Here is an 18,310-nt window from a genome sequence, read left to right as displayed (position 1 = left end):
TGGGTGAGAGACAGTGGGGTGGGTGAGAGACAGTGGGGTGGGTGAGAGACAGTGGGGTGGGTGAGAGACAGTGGGGTGGGTGAGAGACAGTGGGGTGGGTGAGAGACAGTGGGGTGGGTGAGAGACAGTGGGGTGGGTGAGAGACAGTGGGGTGGGGGAGAGACAGTGGGGTGGGTGAGAGACAGTGGGGTGGGGGAGAGACAGTGGGGTGGGGGAGAGGAGAGCAGTGGGGTGGGGGAGAGAGAGAGAGTGGGGTGGGGGAGAGAGAGAGAGTGGGGTGGGGGAGAGAGAGAGAGGTGGGGTGGGGGAGAGAGAGAGAGTGGGGTGGGGGAGAGAGAGAGAGTGGGGTGGGGGAGAGAGAGAGAGTGGGGTGGGAGAGAGAGAGAGAGTGGGGTGGGAGAGAGAGAGAGAGTGGGGTGGGAGAGAGAGAGAGAGTGGGGTGGGAGAGAGAGAGAGAGAGTGGGGTGGGAGAGAGAGAGAGAGTGGGGTGGGAGAGAGAGAGAGAGTGGGGTGGGAGAGAGAGAGAGAGTGGGGTGGGAGAGAGAGAGAGTGGGGTGGGAGAGAGAGAGAGTGGGGTGGGAGAGAGAGAGAGTGGGGTGGGAGAGAGAGAGAGTGGGGTGGGAGAGAGAGAGAGTGGGGTGGGAGAGAGAGAGAGTGGGGTGGAGAGAGAGAGAGTGGGGTGGGAGAGAGAGAGAGTGGGGTGGGAGAGAGAGAGAGTGGGGTGGGAGAGAGAGAGAGTGGGGTGGGAGAGAGAGAGAGTGGGGTGGAGAGAGAGAGAGTGGGGTGGGTGAGAGAGAGTGGGGTGGGTGAGAGACAGTGGGGTGGGTGAGAGACAGTGGGGTGGGTGAGAGACAGTGGGGTGGGTGAGAGACAGTGGGGTGGGTGAGAGACAGTGGGGTGGGTGAGAGACAGTGGGGTGGGTGAGAGACAGTGGGGTGGGGGAGAGACAGTGGGGTGGGGGAGAGACAGTGGGGTGGGGGAGAGACAGTGGGGTGGGGGAGAGACAGTGGGTGGGGGAGAGAGAGAGAGTGGGGTGGGGGAGAGAGAGAGAGTGGGGTGGGGGAGAGAGAGAGAGTGGGGTGGGGGAGAGAGAGAGAGTGGGGTGGGAGAGAGAGAGAGAGTGGGGTGGGAGAGAGAGAGAGTGGGGTGGGAGAGAGAGAGAGTGGGGTGGGAGAGAGAGAGAGTGGGGTGGGAGAGAGAGAGAGTGGGGTGGGAGAGAGAGAGAGTGGGGTGGGAGAGAGAGAGAGTGGGGTGGGAGAGAGAGAGAGTGGGGTGGGAGAGAGAGAGAGTGGGGTGGGAGAGAGAGAGAGTGGGGTGGGAGAGAGAGAGAGTGGGGTGGGAGAGAGAGAGAGTGGGGTGGGAGAGAGAGAGAGTGGGGTGGGAGAGAGAGAGAGTGGGGTGGGAGAGAGAGAGAGTGGGGTGGGAGAGGTTGGGGGAGAGGGGGATAGAGGGGGGATAGGGGGAGAGGGGGGAGAGAGGGGGGAGAGAGGGGGGAGAGAGAGAAGGGGGGAGGAAGATTCATTAATTATTTATTGTGGTTACAGTTTGTATCTCTTTTTGTTATTGTTTTGGTGGCTAGCATGATCAGGGAGCTATTGCTTATATGGATTTGGTCACTGAGTACCTTCTTTTCCATTGCGATGGCTTTTTGTATGTGAAAGTTTTCTTGCAATGTCAGGAGCTTTTCGTCGTGATTACTCATCTGGTAATTGTCATGTCACATTCCATGTACATGTTTCATCAGGTGTTTGGCGAAGGTAGAATGGCAATTTTAATGTATCCAACTTCTTATATGTTCTTTATATCTAGTTTTGAAGTTCCTGTTTGTTATCCCCAGATATACTGATTTACATTTTTGGCACTCTAGCTGGTATATACCTGCTCCTTGATATTTATGTGGTTTGTCTGTTTGTAAATGTGACTGGAGTGTTTTCTTGTTCTGTAAGGTATGTGTAATCCCTGTTTCTTTAATACACGTGCTATCTTGTGTGCTGCTTTGTTTTTCTATGTAAGAGTGGACCATTTCTGTTCTCTCTCTCTCTGTCTCTCTCTCTCTCTCTCTCTCTCATTAACAGAGAAAGAAACACAGCTATTACAGAAAGGGCTCAAACACAACACCAGCACAAAAATAGATAACCAGTACATAGAAAATATGATTGTAGAAACAGGAAACATCCTGACAGAGGAAGAGAAACAAGAAAATAACACTATACTTATTGGGCTAACATGAGAACTAGTGAAGAAATAAATAAACAACACGATCACCTTTTCAAAGAAAGAGCAAAATAGTTAACTTCAAACAGAAAAGAAACACCACTAAGAAATTAAAAGAAAAACTACAAGCTAACAACATCATAGTCACAAGAGCTAATAAAGGGAACAGCTCAGTATTGATCAATAAAGTGCAGTATATAGAAAAAACTAAAGCTTTCATCTCCCCCAACAATATCACAAAACTGATCCAACAGCACACTTCTAGACATACATAAAAAACGACCTCAAAGACGTCAGACACATACTTACAGATAAACAAAAACAACACGTCACACAGAACAACACAAAAGCGCCAACACTCAGAAGCCGACCCAAGGTCCACAAACCCCACATTCCATTGAGGCTCATTGCAACATTATGAAATGAAAAACAGCAAAACAGGGAAAAACACAAATGAACTCATAACACAAATAAAAGACTTACACATCTCACAAACAGCACCACTTATCTATTTCGACACAGAGAACGTGTACACCTCAACACCCACCACAGAGACAATAAAACTCGTCGAAGAAAACTTACTGATATACAATAAACTACCTGCAGACAATATTAATGAAATAACTAAAACCCTCAAAGCACTCACATCCCAAAATTATTTCCAATTTGAGAAGGAGATGGGTTTCCAATGGGATCGCCAATATCAGGAACACTGGCGAACATACTTGTCAACCACATAGAAAAAACAATCTTTGATACAGTCATCACAGAGAAGAGATACAAAATTGCTTACTGGTACAGATATGTGGATGGCATAATCTGTATTGTAGATGAACCAACAGAGAAAATTGATAGACTTTATACAAACCTAAACAACATACATAAAAATATTCAGTTCACCATGGAAAAAGAAACACAAAAGCAAATACATTTCTTAAATATAAGAATAGAGAGAGAGAGAGAGATAGAGAGAGAGATAGAGAGAGAGAGAGAGAGAGAGAGGGAACAACACACACACACACATTTGACAACTTCAGAAAGCCAACAGCCACACATGCTGCATCCAACCATCCGCAAAATCAAAAATTAGTGGCCCTAAGACACATATTACGCAAGCTAAATAACATCCCGCTCAGAAGAAAAAAATTAAAAAAAATAAAAATGAAAAAAAAATCTATGACAAAGAATTACAAGAAACACAACTCATAACCATAAACAATTATTACAGCACCAATATTGTATGAAGTCAACCAAAAATTAAAACAAAACTAAAGAAAAATGAAAACAAGCAGAGAACACCAACAACAAAGAACCCCACAGACACTACAGCACATAGAACAGTAACACTCATGACATGACTGGGAGAAAAGAAATGGTCCACTCTTACATAGAAAAACAAAGCAACACACAAGATGGCAAGTGTATTAAAGAAACAGGGATTACACGTAGCTTATAGAACAAGAAAACTCTCCATTCACATTGACAAACAACAGACAAACCACATAAATACCAAGGAGCAGGTATATGCCAGCTAGAGTGCCAAGAATGTAAATCAGTATATCTGGGAATGACAAGCAGGAACTTCAAAACTAGATATAAGAACATATAAGAAGTTGTAAATATTAAAATCGCAATTCTACTTTCTCCAAACACCTGATAAAACATGGGCACGAACCGTGGAACGTGACATGACAGTTATCAGAGTGAATAATCACAACAAAAATCTCCTGACATTGCAAGAAAACTTTCCCATACAAAGAGCCATCACGATGGAAAAGAAGGTACTCGATGACCAAATCCATATAAACAATAACTCCCTGATCATGCTAGCCACCATAACAATAACAAACAGAGATCCAAACTGTAACCAGAATAAATAATTAATGAATATCCCTCTCCCTCCCCCCCCCCTCTCTCTCTCTCTCTCTCTCTCTCTCTCTCTCTCTCTCACACACACACACACACACACACACACACACACAGAGAGAGAGAGAGAGAGAGAGAGAGAGAGAGAGAGAGAGAGAAATATCCATTTAAAAAACTCCCACTTGAACTATCAGTGCTGGTAATCTTAAGTAACACCGAACAATAATTTCACATCACATACTTTGTGATACAAAAGTTGATTCTAACCTTTTTTTTAAAAAAAAAAAAAAAAAAAGGGAAAAATATGACAAAATGTAACATAGCAATGTATTGTAACTCCCACGTAATTTGTTTATTATATGTATAAAAAGAAACATGTATTACAGACCTTTGAAAATGCTTCACAAATAAAAGAAGCGAAGCATGTATGGCAATAAACAAAATTAGTTGCATGGACAGAACATACCTCTATGAATTTTGAAGCAACTAAGGAAAGACAGAAAACAGAAAAAAAACTGAAATTTTAAATTTTGTTTTGAAAAGAATGTTACTATATAAACTTGTATTTTATTGTAAAGCAGGGGAAAGTGCATAAAAATGCTGTAAAATGGTACTTGTCCCAGGTGTGTAGCTCAATTAGGAAAGCTTCTACAGCAATTCCAAAAACTACCGTTCCCTTTTTTCGGGCCCATTTGTGATAACTTTACAGTTCCATTATCCTAATACAAGTTGACATATCTCAGTATAATTTCATGTATTTTTAAGTCTATACCGACAGTACACCTGTGCCAAATTTCAAGAAAATCTGAGACGGTGACATAGGAACTGGTCTCCTCCTGTGCCGATTTGACATAAAATGACCCAAACCTGCATTTATTACATTTGTAGACTCAGAGAAAACTTTCGACAATGTCGACCGGAATAAACTCTTTGCAATTCTGAACACGGTACGGATAAAACACGGGGAGCTAAAGTCTACGTACAGTCCCTACAGGTATCAGATCACTGTTACAAAAGCTGCAGGACACGAAAGGGAAGCGGAAGTTCCCTCAGTTAAAACAGGAATGCACAAATGACAATAATAAATTTTGTCGAGACAGAAGAGTTTCTGTCCACAAATCGGCACAGATGTAGGAAGTGTCACTCGAGCGAAATTCCACTCGTCCTTTTTCGCAGATGTTATCCTGCAAACTGTGGATGAGGGACAACAGGTAGATTCCGTATTCGTAGATTTCCAGGAAGCGCATAACACAGTGCCCCACTTCTCGAGTAATACAGCGCGGCACACTGTCAGAGACAGTGACCGTCTGTCACGATTGCCCCCGGAAGACGTGATAGGATTGCTCGTTCTCTACGTACACAGACGATCTGACGGACAGGGCAAAGAGGAATTTGTGGCGCTCTCCCAATACATCTACAGTGACTGACTGACTGACTCCACGGCACTATGGTCCTCTGAGGACTGCTCAGTCACAGATTTCCAGTCTTCAGCAATCTCGCACCACTGCTCTCAGGTCGGCTTCCACATCTTCCAGCCATCTCACACGCCTCCTTCTACCACCAGGATGTCCCATCATCATCATCGTGAGCCTTTCTCGCTGGGGCACCGAGGAATAATCAGACAGGTAATGTAGGGCAGACGAGGCTCCGTTACAAGAGGCAGGTCGCAGAAGACGACAGCCGAGCACAGAGTAAAATAGTACGGACGGCAGCACCAAATATCTCCCGACTGCCGACTGTGACAGTAATCGATTTTATTTCCACCTCGAGTGGAATTATGTAATTTGGGAGCGTAGATCATTTCATTTTGAAGCTGTTATTGCAAAGCTCTACAGAGATAAGTACTGCATTTCTACACCAGTTCATACGAAGTTTACAGTTTAACATCAGACAGTAAAAAGCCACCGGAGGTGGAGCTCGAGTTCTTATCTGGAATCGATCGGTGACCTTCCCGGAAGGAATAACGGAGGCAATCGACTGTAGTGAAGTCGGGAAACTGAGTACCGGAATTTAAATCTCGAAAGATAGAGTGGAACTCTAACCTCTAGCTTTCGTCAGCAATCCCCCCACAGCCCGTGTCACGTTACACGTCCGACAGTTTTGCAATTCATAGACGAGTGTGTGCATTTCAACATTTGGCAGAGTTTCTCTGCACAAACATCTCACTCTCACTACTGCACGCACCCGCCCGCTGCACCTCGTACTGTGTCGACAGCACGACTTCCCGCGCAACCCGTCTTATTCTCGGTGTTGAGCTCGGGTATAAAATGCACTCTACAATTTGTGCGGTTACATCAGGTATATATCTGTGGGATAATCTCTGCTCTGAACACCACATCAATTACGGATTTTATTTACGTCGTATTATTTATCACCGTTATTTTGTTTTGGCAGTTTTATCTCCTTTGACAGCACCTTACCAGTTTTGTAACATTAATTACATTTTGTGGTTTGTAAGTGTCAGTGTCCTACCGTGTATTACATAAATTAATGATAGTATATAGCAATATTAATGTAATTCACCAAAAAATTCTATCTCGTGTGAAAGTCACTCTTTACATATTATTTTTACACGAGAGCATTCGAGGATGGGGCTACAGTAGTGAAACTAGTAGCAAACAAAGAAAGAAAGAAGGAAAAAATAAAAATGCACAGCTGTGGATCAGTTATACTTTGTCAGCTGTGGGCTCACACAAAGCAATTTTTCTTATAAAATAATGGAGAAGATCACGGGTAATTCCGACGTGTTACAGAAAAGTCACCAATTTAGTATTGGAGGGCAGCGTGGAGGGTAAAAATCGTAGAGGGAGACCGAGAGATGAATACACTAAGCAGATTCAGAAGGATGTAGGTTGCAGTAGGTACTGGGGGATAAAGAAGCTTGCACAGGATAGAGTAGCATGGAGAGCTGCATCAAACTAGTCTCAGGACTGAAGACCACTACAACAACAGCAACAACAACAGAAAAGTCAGTTAACACCCATCGGAACTGAAGTCGGGTGTTAGTATTACAGTTCAGCTGTTTCAGAGTACTAGTTCACTGATAATTCTGTACACAGAAAACAGTAAAAGATAACCCGACTACTCACCCCGAACAGTCGACCAGCACCATCGTGCCCTGCCCGCGGATGGCGCCCGCAGCCTCGCGGAACACCTTGACGGTCGGAACAGCTCGCTTTAACGAGCTCACGAAACACACCAGCACGTTGTTCTTTGTGCGCAGCAGTTTCTTCAGCTCCTTGACGTCAGAAACTTCCTCGACCAGGGGGGCCTTCTGCCGATTCGATTTTGCTTCGACGCATTTTTGATCTAAATACGATAAAATCTGTAAAGGTCCAGAAACATTTGCAATATTGATTTCTAGGTTCTTAAATCCACTAAAGAGCTAAAAAATCATCCTTTACACAATTTATTAACTCTGAGAAATAATGGAACAAATAAATTAGGAGTAATAAATTTTGTGTACGAATTTGATCTCAGGTTAGAATGACTGCAACACTCGAGGTACAAGAGATTTCTTGGCATTACAAAGAAACAGAGTGTGATCTTTTTTTATTTTCTGGGTGAAGGAAAACAGTTTAGAATCTGATATAGATCAGAAACTATCTGATACAGATAGTCAGAAACGAGACAGTCAGATACAGAGCACAAAGTCAGGTTGTGAAAAGAAACCAGGCTAAAGTACAGACCATTGCAAGGGCCAGACATGGCACTGTTTCTGCTCTTTGCTTTTGATCGGTGGTTTTGTACTAACTTTTGGTCGTGAGTCGGCGAAGCCAAAGGACACGTCAGGTACAAAGAAGCAGTCTCTCGGAATCACAGTTGAGGTGACAGACTGGTCTCTAGCACAGTCGAAAGTCTCGGTCAGGTTGAAATACAATAATTTGGTCGAGAGCTGGCAATGCCAACAAATGTTATATTATGACACGAATGTTAGCTACATTTACTGAAGAGTACATACAACAATTCAAAATACATTTAATCATCACAAATAATGTACGAGGTCTGTTCAAAAAATTCTGGAACGTCAGTAATTTCGTACCGACGGTGTGTCGGAGTGTAGGCATCCCTGCACACACCTGTGTTCAGTGCATAACTGCCGGAAGTTTCATTGTCGTACGTGTGTCAGTTATTGTTCAGCGCCGTATCGAGTAGAATGTCGTGTCGCACAGTTTGCGAATTTCAGATGGCAGAGTCAGAGGAGCAATGCGTCTCCCTTAACTTTTGTGTGAAACTAAAAAAACCTGTACAGAGACACATCGTATGATGCAGGAAGCCTACAGTGATGAGTCCTTAAGCCATACTCTGCTTTACAAATGGTTCACACGGTTTAAAAATGGCCGGACGGAAGTTAAAGACGATCCTCATTCCTCATCCTCTGACATCTACTGACGACACTCAGGTCGGGGACGTCAACGACTCTGTATACCGACCGAAGACTGACTGTCCGAGAGATCGCAGAAGTCTAACATTTCAATTGGATTGTGTCACTAAATCCTGAGACAGCATCTCGGAATACGTCGTGTTGCCACCGAGTTCGTGCCACACCTCACGAGTCGAGACCAGAGAGACCTTCTCCTCACAATCTGCGAAGGGCTTTCGGACCGTGCAAATGAGAACGAGGCGTTCCTCAAGAGAGCCGTAACTGACGACGACACGTGGGTATACGGCTATAATGTCGAGGCCTACGTTCGACCTCGACACCGGGTCAGAAAAGGTTCTCCTAGACCAAAAGAAGCTCGTCAGATCGGGTCAAAAGTCAAAGCCGTGCTGATAGTTTTCTTTGACTTTGGAGTATTAGTTCATCACAAATTTGTGCCACAGGGACAAACTGTTCACGGTCGGTACTACCGGGAAGTGTCGCGCAAAAATGTGAGAAGGAAACTGCCCGAAATGTGGCGAGACAATTCGTGCCTCTCGCATCACCGTAACGCACTCGCACATTCTTCTCTGTCGGTGTGTAACTACTGCACAAAAAAGGAAATCGACGTGCCGCCTCATCTTCCGTACTCTCCAGACCTGGTCCCTGTGGAATTTTTTTTTTTAATTTATTTTGAAAGCTGAAAACCCCATTAAAAGGATGAGGATTTGCAACAACAGACGAGATAAAAGAAAATTCGTAGACGGCATTTCGTACAATCCGGCAAGAGGCGTACCGAGACTGCTTCCGGGGAGCAGTCTATCGATTGTGGAGGAGAGTATTTCGAAGGAGGCTGTGCACAATCAGTAAAAGGCGAGTGCTGAAAAATTTTGTGGCCAGAGTTCTGGAATTTTTTTTGAACAGACCTCATATATCTCACATACCTATAGGTTCTTACTGCAGTTCCAGCTCACACGTATCTTACACTCTGTTTACTATGGAGAATATTTTACATTTCGTTAATGCAATAACTACAGTAACGCAACTTAATGGATTTAAAGTATTCACACGTTATACTGTTTGCTATTCTACCTGTTAAATTGACTCGGAATGTTTTAAAAATAAACATACGATATTTCGTGAAAAAATTCGAGACTATGTAGCAGGGTGCCCGCACCCTGGCAGAAGATTTCTACGAAGTGCTAAACGACAGCAAATTTCACAGTGAGGTGATACACACAGGATTTAACACCGGCTCCCAAATGAAAAACAGAAAATGAGATCGACTAAATTTCACCAAATAATAACTAAGTAACACAGGATGCAGTGTGCCCTCAAAATACGATACGTCCGAACTCCTAGTGGGCGCAGCCTAATGGGCACCGTGTCTCAGAGCGTCATTCGGACGCGGACGGGAGGTCACGGGGTCACCGTTGCCGAGCTCGGAGCCACCACTCACCACCCGAGTAGCTCCTCGGTCGGCCTCACAAATCCGAGTGCATCTCGTCCCACTCTTCCCACCGGACAGAAAACAGACAGACAATTCGCCGGCCGTGCCGGGAATCGAACCCCGGCCCACGACACAGTAGTCGACACACGCCGACCTCTCCATTACTGAGACTGAAGGGAGCAGAGTAAAATTAGGTACAGAGCTAGCGAGAAACAAAAATTGTCGAGTGGAAGATTATAAATACACAGTTCAATATGTTAGCTTCGAACGTGGAGGTATACTAGATGGAATCGATCACAATGTTCACAATGTTCAGCACCCTAAAAATTTAAGATGCTGATAGAGACGTAAGAGGCAGTTATTTAGCATCAGTGTTTACACAAACAGCAAAAGATTTTCAGCTATAAAGACTTTCCATAAATAATGGGCAAATGAGGTTTACAAAATCATTCCAGATACAAAAAAATATTGAAATGCACCTGTGGACAATATGTTTCAATACAGGTAAAAGTAAAACTGTCCCCAGCCCAAAAATCAATTTGAACGAGGCGCTGCTGTGCTAGGCGCAGTATTACTGGGACGGCGTAGCGTCGCCTTCCTCTCACCTTCGGAATGAGCTGTAAGGAGACCTACAGTTTAATGTAGACTTCACAGTACAATGCTGCTTGGCACTTATCACATACCTGAGTAACTGCCAGAGGTGAAACAACTGATAAGCAACAGAAAAAAATTTATCAGATCAAATGAAGATGGAACTTTTGGGCCCGTATGTTTCTCGGTGTAGCCCATCGCACAGAATTATTAATGTATGAAAAAAACAGTTAAACTTCACTGTAAACTATTTATTACTTTCACAATTACAGACACTAAACAATAAACAGAAGAAAAGAAATGAAAGAATATTTTGATGCTATTTGCATTTTCTCTGTGAACATAGTTTTTCTCCACAAAGGCACAAAAACTACTCTGCTCTATTCAGTTTCTCTGATGCAACAATTGTGTTGTTAGCAAGAAAAGCTTTAAATCTTAAGTCCAAATGCAAAATTAATTCAAATGACTTTATTGTTTACAAGGGCCTACCACTATCGCATTTCAGACTTTCATCCATCAAATGCGCTTCATTCACTAGATACGTACGCCAGAAGGTGCATTCGTCGACTGCTTAGCCGCAGTATCAGATCTCACACACACACACACACACACACACACACACACTTGAAGGTCTGAAGGTAATTCTCAAAGATTGAAACCAGGTACTCCAAATAAAATATTTTGTGATCAAAAGTGATTAGTTTAATAAAATTGATTTAGGGCTGTTGATTTCCAATTGTGTTAACAAAAAGTATGTGCTATAAAATAAACCGTATCTTGACTTTTTGTAACAACCTGGTTGCTGTCGCTGCTGTTTTATAACAGCTGGGTAGATACAACTGGTGCTGCATATTCAACAAGATGATGTCAAAGTCACATTTTTAAAAAAGTGTCTGTGGTTGCACGGACTTTTTGTGACAACATTTACACACATTTCTGTATAATAGGACTCCACTGTTATCTAAAATTTGCGCACAAGTTGTACCGTACGACAGACGATATTCCGAAAGACGTAGTGTTATGTCCGTATAAGCAAAAAAACATTTTAATTAATAGTGTCTGTGACTGTGTCACGTCCATAGCTAAAATGCGAGTCCTGTAAAAAGTAGTGAAAGTTAGCTAAAGTAAAGACAAAGGATGAGTGTGGCAGGAGAAGCCACAAGTATCAGTCCACGGGAGTGCAGGAGAGAGGCGTGGGAGGCCTTTAAAAATAAGTTACCTGACAACATTTATGACGTGAAGTCTGGAGACGGTAAAGGATCGATAAGTGAAGTGAGGTGCTTAGGTAATATATAGGGAACAAGTGTGAGACAGAGAAAGAGAGGCAGGCTCACGGTGTGAACTGAGATACGTCACGAAAAACCGACGAGAGGTTTAGGACGTACTCTGCAGTCGTAAAGGGAGAGAGAGGCTTCCTCTCCCCTCCACTCACACACTGAAAGATTTCTGAAGAATAACTAACCGAGTTAGCCGGTAAGGTGACGCGAATGTCTCCGACATCGTACCGTATCGAGAACGGGCAGGATGGCGGAAGTGAGACGGTCGGAGTCGGAGTTACGGGCCGGGGTAGAGACAGCTGCGAGGCTGTGCCGATCTCAGATTGTGCGACGATTTCAGTTCGCAGACATACCAGCGATAAGCAGTAACTGTATCTCTGTAAAAACTCAACTTTAGCTCGGAAGCACCTCAGTTGAGAAAGTCGCTCTGTAAATCGAGATACAGAATAAACTTAAAGGTTAATTTTACGTTTCGAGTGCTAATCCTCCTCGCCGTCCCGCACTCACCTACGTCCACCTCGACGACCGAATTCCCTCGAACGCGAACTCCCGTCACTCGGTCCCCGGCACAACCCACACTCTGAACGTGACGGCTCGCTGCATGGCTACAGTTTTGTTACTGAAAACTGTTTTCCAATACTGGAACATTGTCGGTGTTCTATTTTGGAAAAAAAGGTACTATAAACAAAACGGTCTCGTCTCTGTGATGTAAAAAATATTCACTAATATTATCACCGACAGTGCAGAAATGGAATGCTTTTAATGCTGTAAAGGATTGAGCAGGCACCAAATGTGAATACTAACCGATGGCCGTATATGACAGTATATAATGAAACGACAAGTACGGATTACTCGTTTGCCCGAAATCCACAGACTGCAAGTCAGTTTCCGACACAATCTGTACTCGGAACCGTCGATGACAGAGAAATGTGACAACAGTGTTACAGCTTTCGTCAGGAAAGTGAGAGATTCAGAAGCGATAGAAGAGTCAGGCGAGGAAATTCTACACTGTCAAAACTCTTCTCGATAGCTCTAGAGAAGACTTTCGAGTGTGTCAATAGAGAAGAAATACACCTCTGCGGAACGTACTGGGACCCCATTATTTTGCTTATGTCTTTTTGCTGTTTTTCTCTAGAGCAGGTGAACAAATTAATTTTAGAATACCCACAGACCAACTTCATATACAAAAACTAAAATAACAAAACTGACTGATGAAATTTAGGCATACGAGTACAATGAAGTGGACAGCAAACTACATAGGTAAAAGAGTGAAACAAAGCCCAGAGTACTACTGGTACGCTAAATAAGAGATCTGAAAATTGAGTTTCTACGTTCGAAATGTGACGTTTACAATCGGTGTGTGTCAGCAGATTCGAAATGAGGATTTCTAATGGGGTAGCCACCAGTGCGGGCAGAGTGAACGACAGAGATTAACGGGAAAGATCAGAAAACGTGTAAATGCGTCAGGGATCGAACTGGAATGCAGACATAAATATGACTGCGACAAAAATTAACTGGAAGGTGGAGAGCCATATTAGGGGTATTCCTCAAGTTTTAATCGTCATCTCAAAAAGATAAAATTATATAATTAATTTTGCAGGTCTGGCACACACAGTGTAGCCTGCTGACGTGGTCGTGTATCGTGCAGTTGCAGCCAATTCGGGCACGGCAGCTGCATTTCCACCACGACCAGAAAAGAATTACCGCACGATACTCCGCGCTACTGGTACACCGGCTCCTCTAGACGTGCACTAGGATACCGTGCCGCGAGAACTACCGGGACTCGACACATCTACCTGCAAATAAACAAATCGATTCCGTAACATTATTTTTTTGAGATCTTAATTAAAAATAAATGACCACCCCCCACACAGGCAAGAAAATATATGGCAGATTGACCGAGATGACGAATGACCGTGAGGACGGAATAACAGAACGTGTGGTTGACTTCGGAGTAATGTATACAGGCACATCTCAAGGCTGCAATCTGTGGAAAAGTCTAGACGAGATCTTTGTGCAGCGGCTGCCGATTACGAATAGTCGAGTGCACTTAAAATTATTAGGAACAGAATGAAATAGGATTTATCCGAGAAAAAACTCTTTGTAAAACTGCACTTTGTCACTGACTGCCAGCACTGTAGCAGAAGCTTACCGAAAATGGGCACCGCGTAGGGCAACAGTCCCCCCCCCCCCCCCCCCCCGAATACGCGAGGATGTCTCTCCCGTTTAGCAGACGGATGCCGGAGATTCATTTGCGGTGCCGACTACAAATTTAATAATCGAGCAGAGATACTGCGACGACAGTCTCGGGATGCTGGACTGCCCTTTTTACTGATCTACACGAGGTCGACAACGTGTGAGACGTGTGAGATTCCTATTGCTTCCATCCGAGTGACAAGCATTCCTCGTCCCTGAACTGAAATTTCCAATGTATTAACCTACGCCAGGGGTCGCCAAACTACGACCTGTGGGCCGGTCATCCCCAGTATCCAGCCCGCCAAATATTTGAGGTGGTATCTACACTGGCAACAAGTTGTGGCTATCCACAATAAACAGACAGACCATTCTCCGTGTGATAGTGGAAAAAAAAAGAACGGTTAACAGACTATTTTGGCGAAAACATTTTAAGTAAAAAAATTCTTCGCATTTTATTCTACTCACGAGTCTGGTGCAAGTCTTTCAAATGGACGCCACTTCGGCGACTAGCCTTAGTAATCGATCATTATGGAAGATGCTTCTTAAGCGAGGTTTCACTTTCTTTTGATTACGTTGTAAAATACATACAGAATGTGCAGTGACATACTTTTTTGTCGGTGAAATTCACCAGAATAAAATACGCCAGAATTTCGGTCAGGTACGTCCACCAATCAAAATTATGTAATTAAATAAAAATCGTAGTTCGTTTCAGTGCTAGCTGTTTCCACAACCTTAGATTTTTGCGATTTCATCTTTCCTTTAGCCTTACATTACGGTGATCATGGAGTGCTAGGGTGCTTTAATCCCACTAGGTAGATCTTGGCCCTTATGACTTCGTGGAGGAGTCAATGTGGCCCGCGGACTAAAAAGTTTGGAGACCCCTGACCTATGCAATATAATTCGACACAAAGTCCTGAGTGAAAGCAAGACTCCCGGACTAGAGAGCATTCCCTCGGGATTACGGAGACCCCAGGAAGCGCCAGCCGCGGCACAACTGTTCCTCTCGGTGCGTGGGGCACACGAGATGTACCAGATACTCTCTCACTTTGGGAAGAATTTAATAATTATAATTCAGAGGAAGGTGCGTACTGACATGTGTTTGTCATTGAACTGTCAATTTAATAAGTTACAGTTGCAAAACACTGACACTAATTATTTACAGAAAAGTGACAAGACTGGTAGAATACAGTCCCAGCAAAGATCACTTCAGACTTTGAAGACATGTCAGAACATACGATACCGACTCTACAGTTTCTCTTACAAGATACGCCGAAGAAAGGAAAACAACATTTACAGCATTTCTAGATTCAGAGGAACGCTTTCGACAACTTCGACCGGAATACACTCTCAGAAATTCCGAAGGTAGGGGAGATAAAATATTGGTAGCAAAAAGTTGTCCACAAGTTGTATAGCAACCAGACTGCAGTTACAAAGCATTGAAAGGCGTGAAAAAAATGCAGTAGTTAAGAGAATGCAGTAGTTACGAAGGGAGTGAGCACGACCTCCGTGTCTTAACACGTGCTCCTTCTCGGGAAAGCTTTTCACACTACAACCACCTGTATTCTATATAACAGTGCCATCTGTTATGCACTATTTTGGGACTACTGTGTCATATTAAAAATGGAAAACTGGGGAAACATATTATTCTGCTCCACTTCCAAAATGTTTATTTCATCCATTATTCACTTTGACAGTTAAACTACCATTGTCGGGAGGAAGGTCTCTTTTATATAGCCGTTTTTAGTGGCGACGGGTGATAATTTCTTTTAGTGGCATGTGAGTTTATGTTACAACTTGTAAGTGTAAAGAGGACAGTAAATGTTCTGCATCAAGTTGTGGAACATCACGTAAGCTTCTTATTGTGAATCAATCACATAATGTTGCAGTCGCGTCCAAAGGAAACCGCGTGCCCGACTCGACAGTACGAAGCCTACGTAAATTTCGATGTCAGAATGCAGAATGCGTACGGTTCTCCTTCTACCTGCAAGTTGCAACATATGTTCGTGGCCAGCCGTATGCAACTGCAACAAATTACCAATGGCTGCCATTAAAAATAGCTACATAAAATGGGGCCTTCCACGTGGTGACAGTTTAACCACCAAAACAGATACTGGATGGATAAAACCTTTGTGACTGGAGCAGAATTACACAATTTTTACCATCTTAATTATCAGCCACTGCCCTCAGAATGTAGTCTGTAAAGGGCTAATCTGTTGCCATATAAAATACGAGCAACAAAACAACCTGAAAAAGAGAGATGTACTAACAACAAATACTCCTTTAAGAGTTAAGTAGTATTTTCCAAAAGTAATTGTCCAGAGTGCAGCCTCGTACAAAAACTAAATGTGCACAATAAGTGGGACGGACGAGAACCTTTCGAAATGAGGCGCTTCAGAAGACTGCCGGAGACTAGACGGGTATATCGCACAACTTACGAAGAGCAGCGAATCGAAGCAGGTGGATAAGAGCTCTACAATACAACTCGGCCGAGAGGTCCGCCGATACGACAAACCTGAAGTATCTAGGAGTAGATAACTTGGTAACGGAGGGAAGTGGGGGGGTGGGGGGGGGTTAAAAACTGTAGACGGAGGCCACGGCTTGACAACAGGACTGAGCAGAGACAAAGCAACTGGTACAGGAAGCTGAAGGCCGCAACAGCAGCGGCACAGCGCCGACTCTGACGGGTACTCCACTGCTGAGGAAAGTTGGCTGGAGGAGTTCACACATATGTGCCTTTGACAAATTTTTCCCCATTTGCCTTCAGTCCCACAAATCTAGTGTTTCCTGCTTCACTAACAGTACCAGCATTATAGGAACATTGGCAAAAACAGAACTGTAAGAGACATCCTGCCATTTATCAAACTTAAAGCGTCACCTGCTCATTACTTATCACTTTCTTTTAAATGATTGACCTCAGAAACCACACAAGCTTCAAGAGTGAGACAGATGTGAAGAACCAAATACTGACATTCTGCCCATTCTGATTCAATATTTAATTTTTGTAACACCAAGAAGTAATAATGACAATAATAATAGATGCAGCTTAGACATACGCAACAGAATGAAGTATTAATCGTACACACGACACAAAAGTAGTTCCGTGGGGTTAGAGCAGATAGTAGAAGAGGGTGTTTTCTGTTACGTGGGTTTATGCACCAAACATCAGTTTGCTGTAGGTGAGTGGTTGCCTTTCCTTATTTTACTTATTGTTCCACCCAGGAATTTCAATTACTATAATAGTAATAGTTGGGTAGGTAAGAATAATGTTAGAAATTATCCAATCTATTCAGGAAAAAGTCCAAGATGGAATAACAATTTTGTGAAGGGTACAGACAGCTACTCACCATGCAGAGGAGACGTTGTGTCTCAGACAGGCACAATGTAATGACTGCTATATATTTTAGCTTTTGGGCAAAAGGTTTTCTTCTAAAGTCAGTCTATGGCTGTTGTGACCACAGATTGCGGTCATGTGTGTCCGAGTTGTGAATATATCTATGTGTGTGTGTGTGTGTGTGTGTGTGTGTGTGTGTGTGTGTGTGTGTGTGTGTGTTTTCTTCTGCAGAACAAGGTCTTTTGCCCTAAAATATATAGCAGTCTTTCCGTAGTGCCTGCTGGTGACAAAATCTCCTCTGCATAGTGAGTAGCTATCTGTACTCTTCACAAAACTGTTGCAATATATTTTATTTATTTATACCGGATACTGCTCTACAGTACTCGAGGGATAGGAAACACCTTTAAGGGCCTAGAGCCGATGAAGGGAAATTCCTTATCTACGTCTCCCCGTGGTAGACGGGGGCAACGTGACTGTGTGACAGCTGAGCTAGACAGGGACTGAAGGACGATGGGGATAAGTCGTACCTCCAGCATTTGCTGGGCAGGACATCCTCTTGCCCGGGGAATGAGAAACAATTTCCGTAAGTAGAAGAACCGATTGATAACCAATTATATAGAACGTGTAAGGCAAAGGAAAATGGGCACATTAAGGATCCGCAGGTATTCCACACATTGGCAGTAAACTGTGCTAGTATATTTTGTAAAATTTTCCAGAGATTAAATAATTCACCAATCATAGCTGTTGGTGGATACTACAAAAGATAGAGACAATGTGAAGAAAAATGATCCCAATTTTAAAATAATCACCTGAAATGTGAGAAGACTGTTGCAGTGCAGCAAACTGTAAGACTTAAAACTTGAAATGGAATGACTGGAAATAGATGTCCTCGGCACATCAGAAATTAGACGGTCCTATACAGGAGACTTCTGGTCCACACCAGAACTGACCGAGATAGACCACGAGTGGGAGGCGTCGGAGTAATTTTAAGAAAAAATATTGGCTCACGTGTCGAGGTAAATGAG

At 43.5% G+C, this 18,310-nt stretch overlaps 1 protein-coding gene across 1 annotated transcript in view; it reads right to left on the bottom strand.

Annotated features, from left to right (window-relative positions):
- Window positions 1–18,310, bottom strand: part of LOC126214870 (protein disulfide-isomerase A5) — a 175,671-nt gene that overhangs the window by 146,611 nt on the left and 10,750 nt on the right. The window contains exon 2 of the mRNA XM_049941517.1: window positions 7,170–7,405. Within this exon, the coding sequence (XP_049797474.1) occupies window positions 7,170–7,405 (236 nt within the window). The remainder of the gene's footprint in view (window positions 1–7,169; window positions 7,406–18,310) is intronic.

This window comes from Schistocerca nitens, chromosome 12 (assembly GCF_023898315.1).
Source record: "Schistocerca nitens isolate TAMUIC-IGC-003100 chromosome 12, iqSchNite1.1, whole genome shotgun sequence".
NCBI classification, from domain to species: Eukaryota; Metazoa; Arthropoda; class Insecta; order Orthoptera; family Acrididae; genus Schistocerca; species Schistocerca nitens.
The sequence above is the reverse complement of the archived record's forward strand: the minus strand, read 5'-3'. Positions and strand labels throughout refer to the sequence as shown.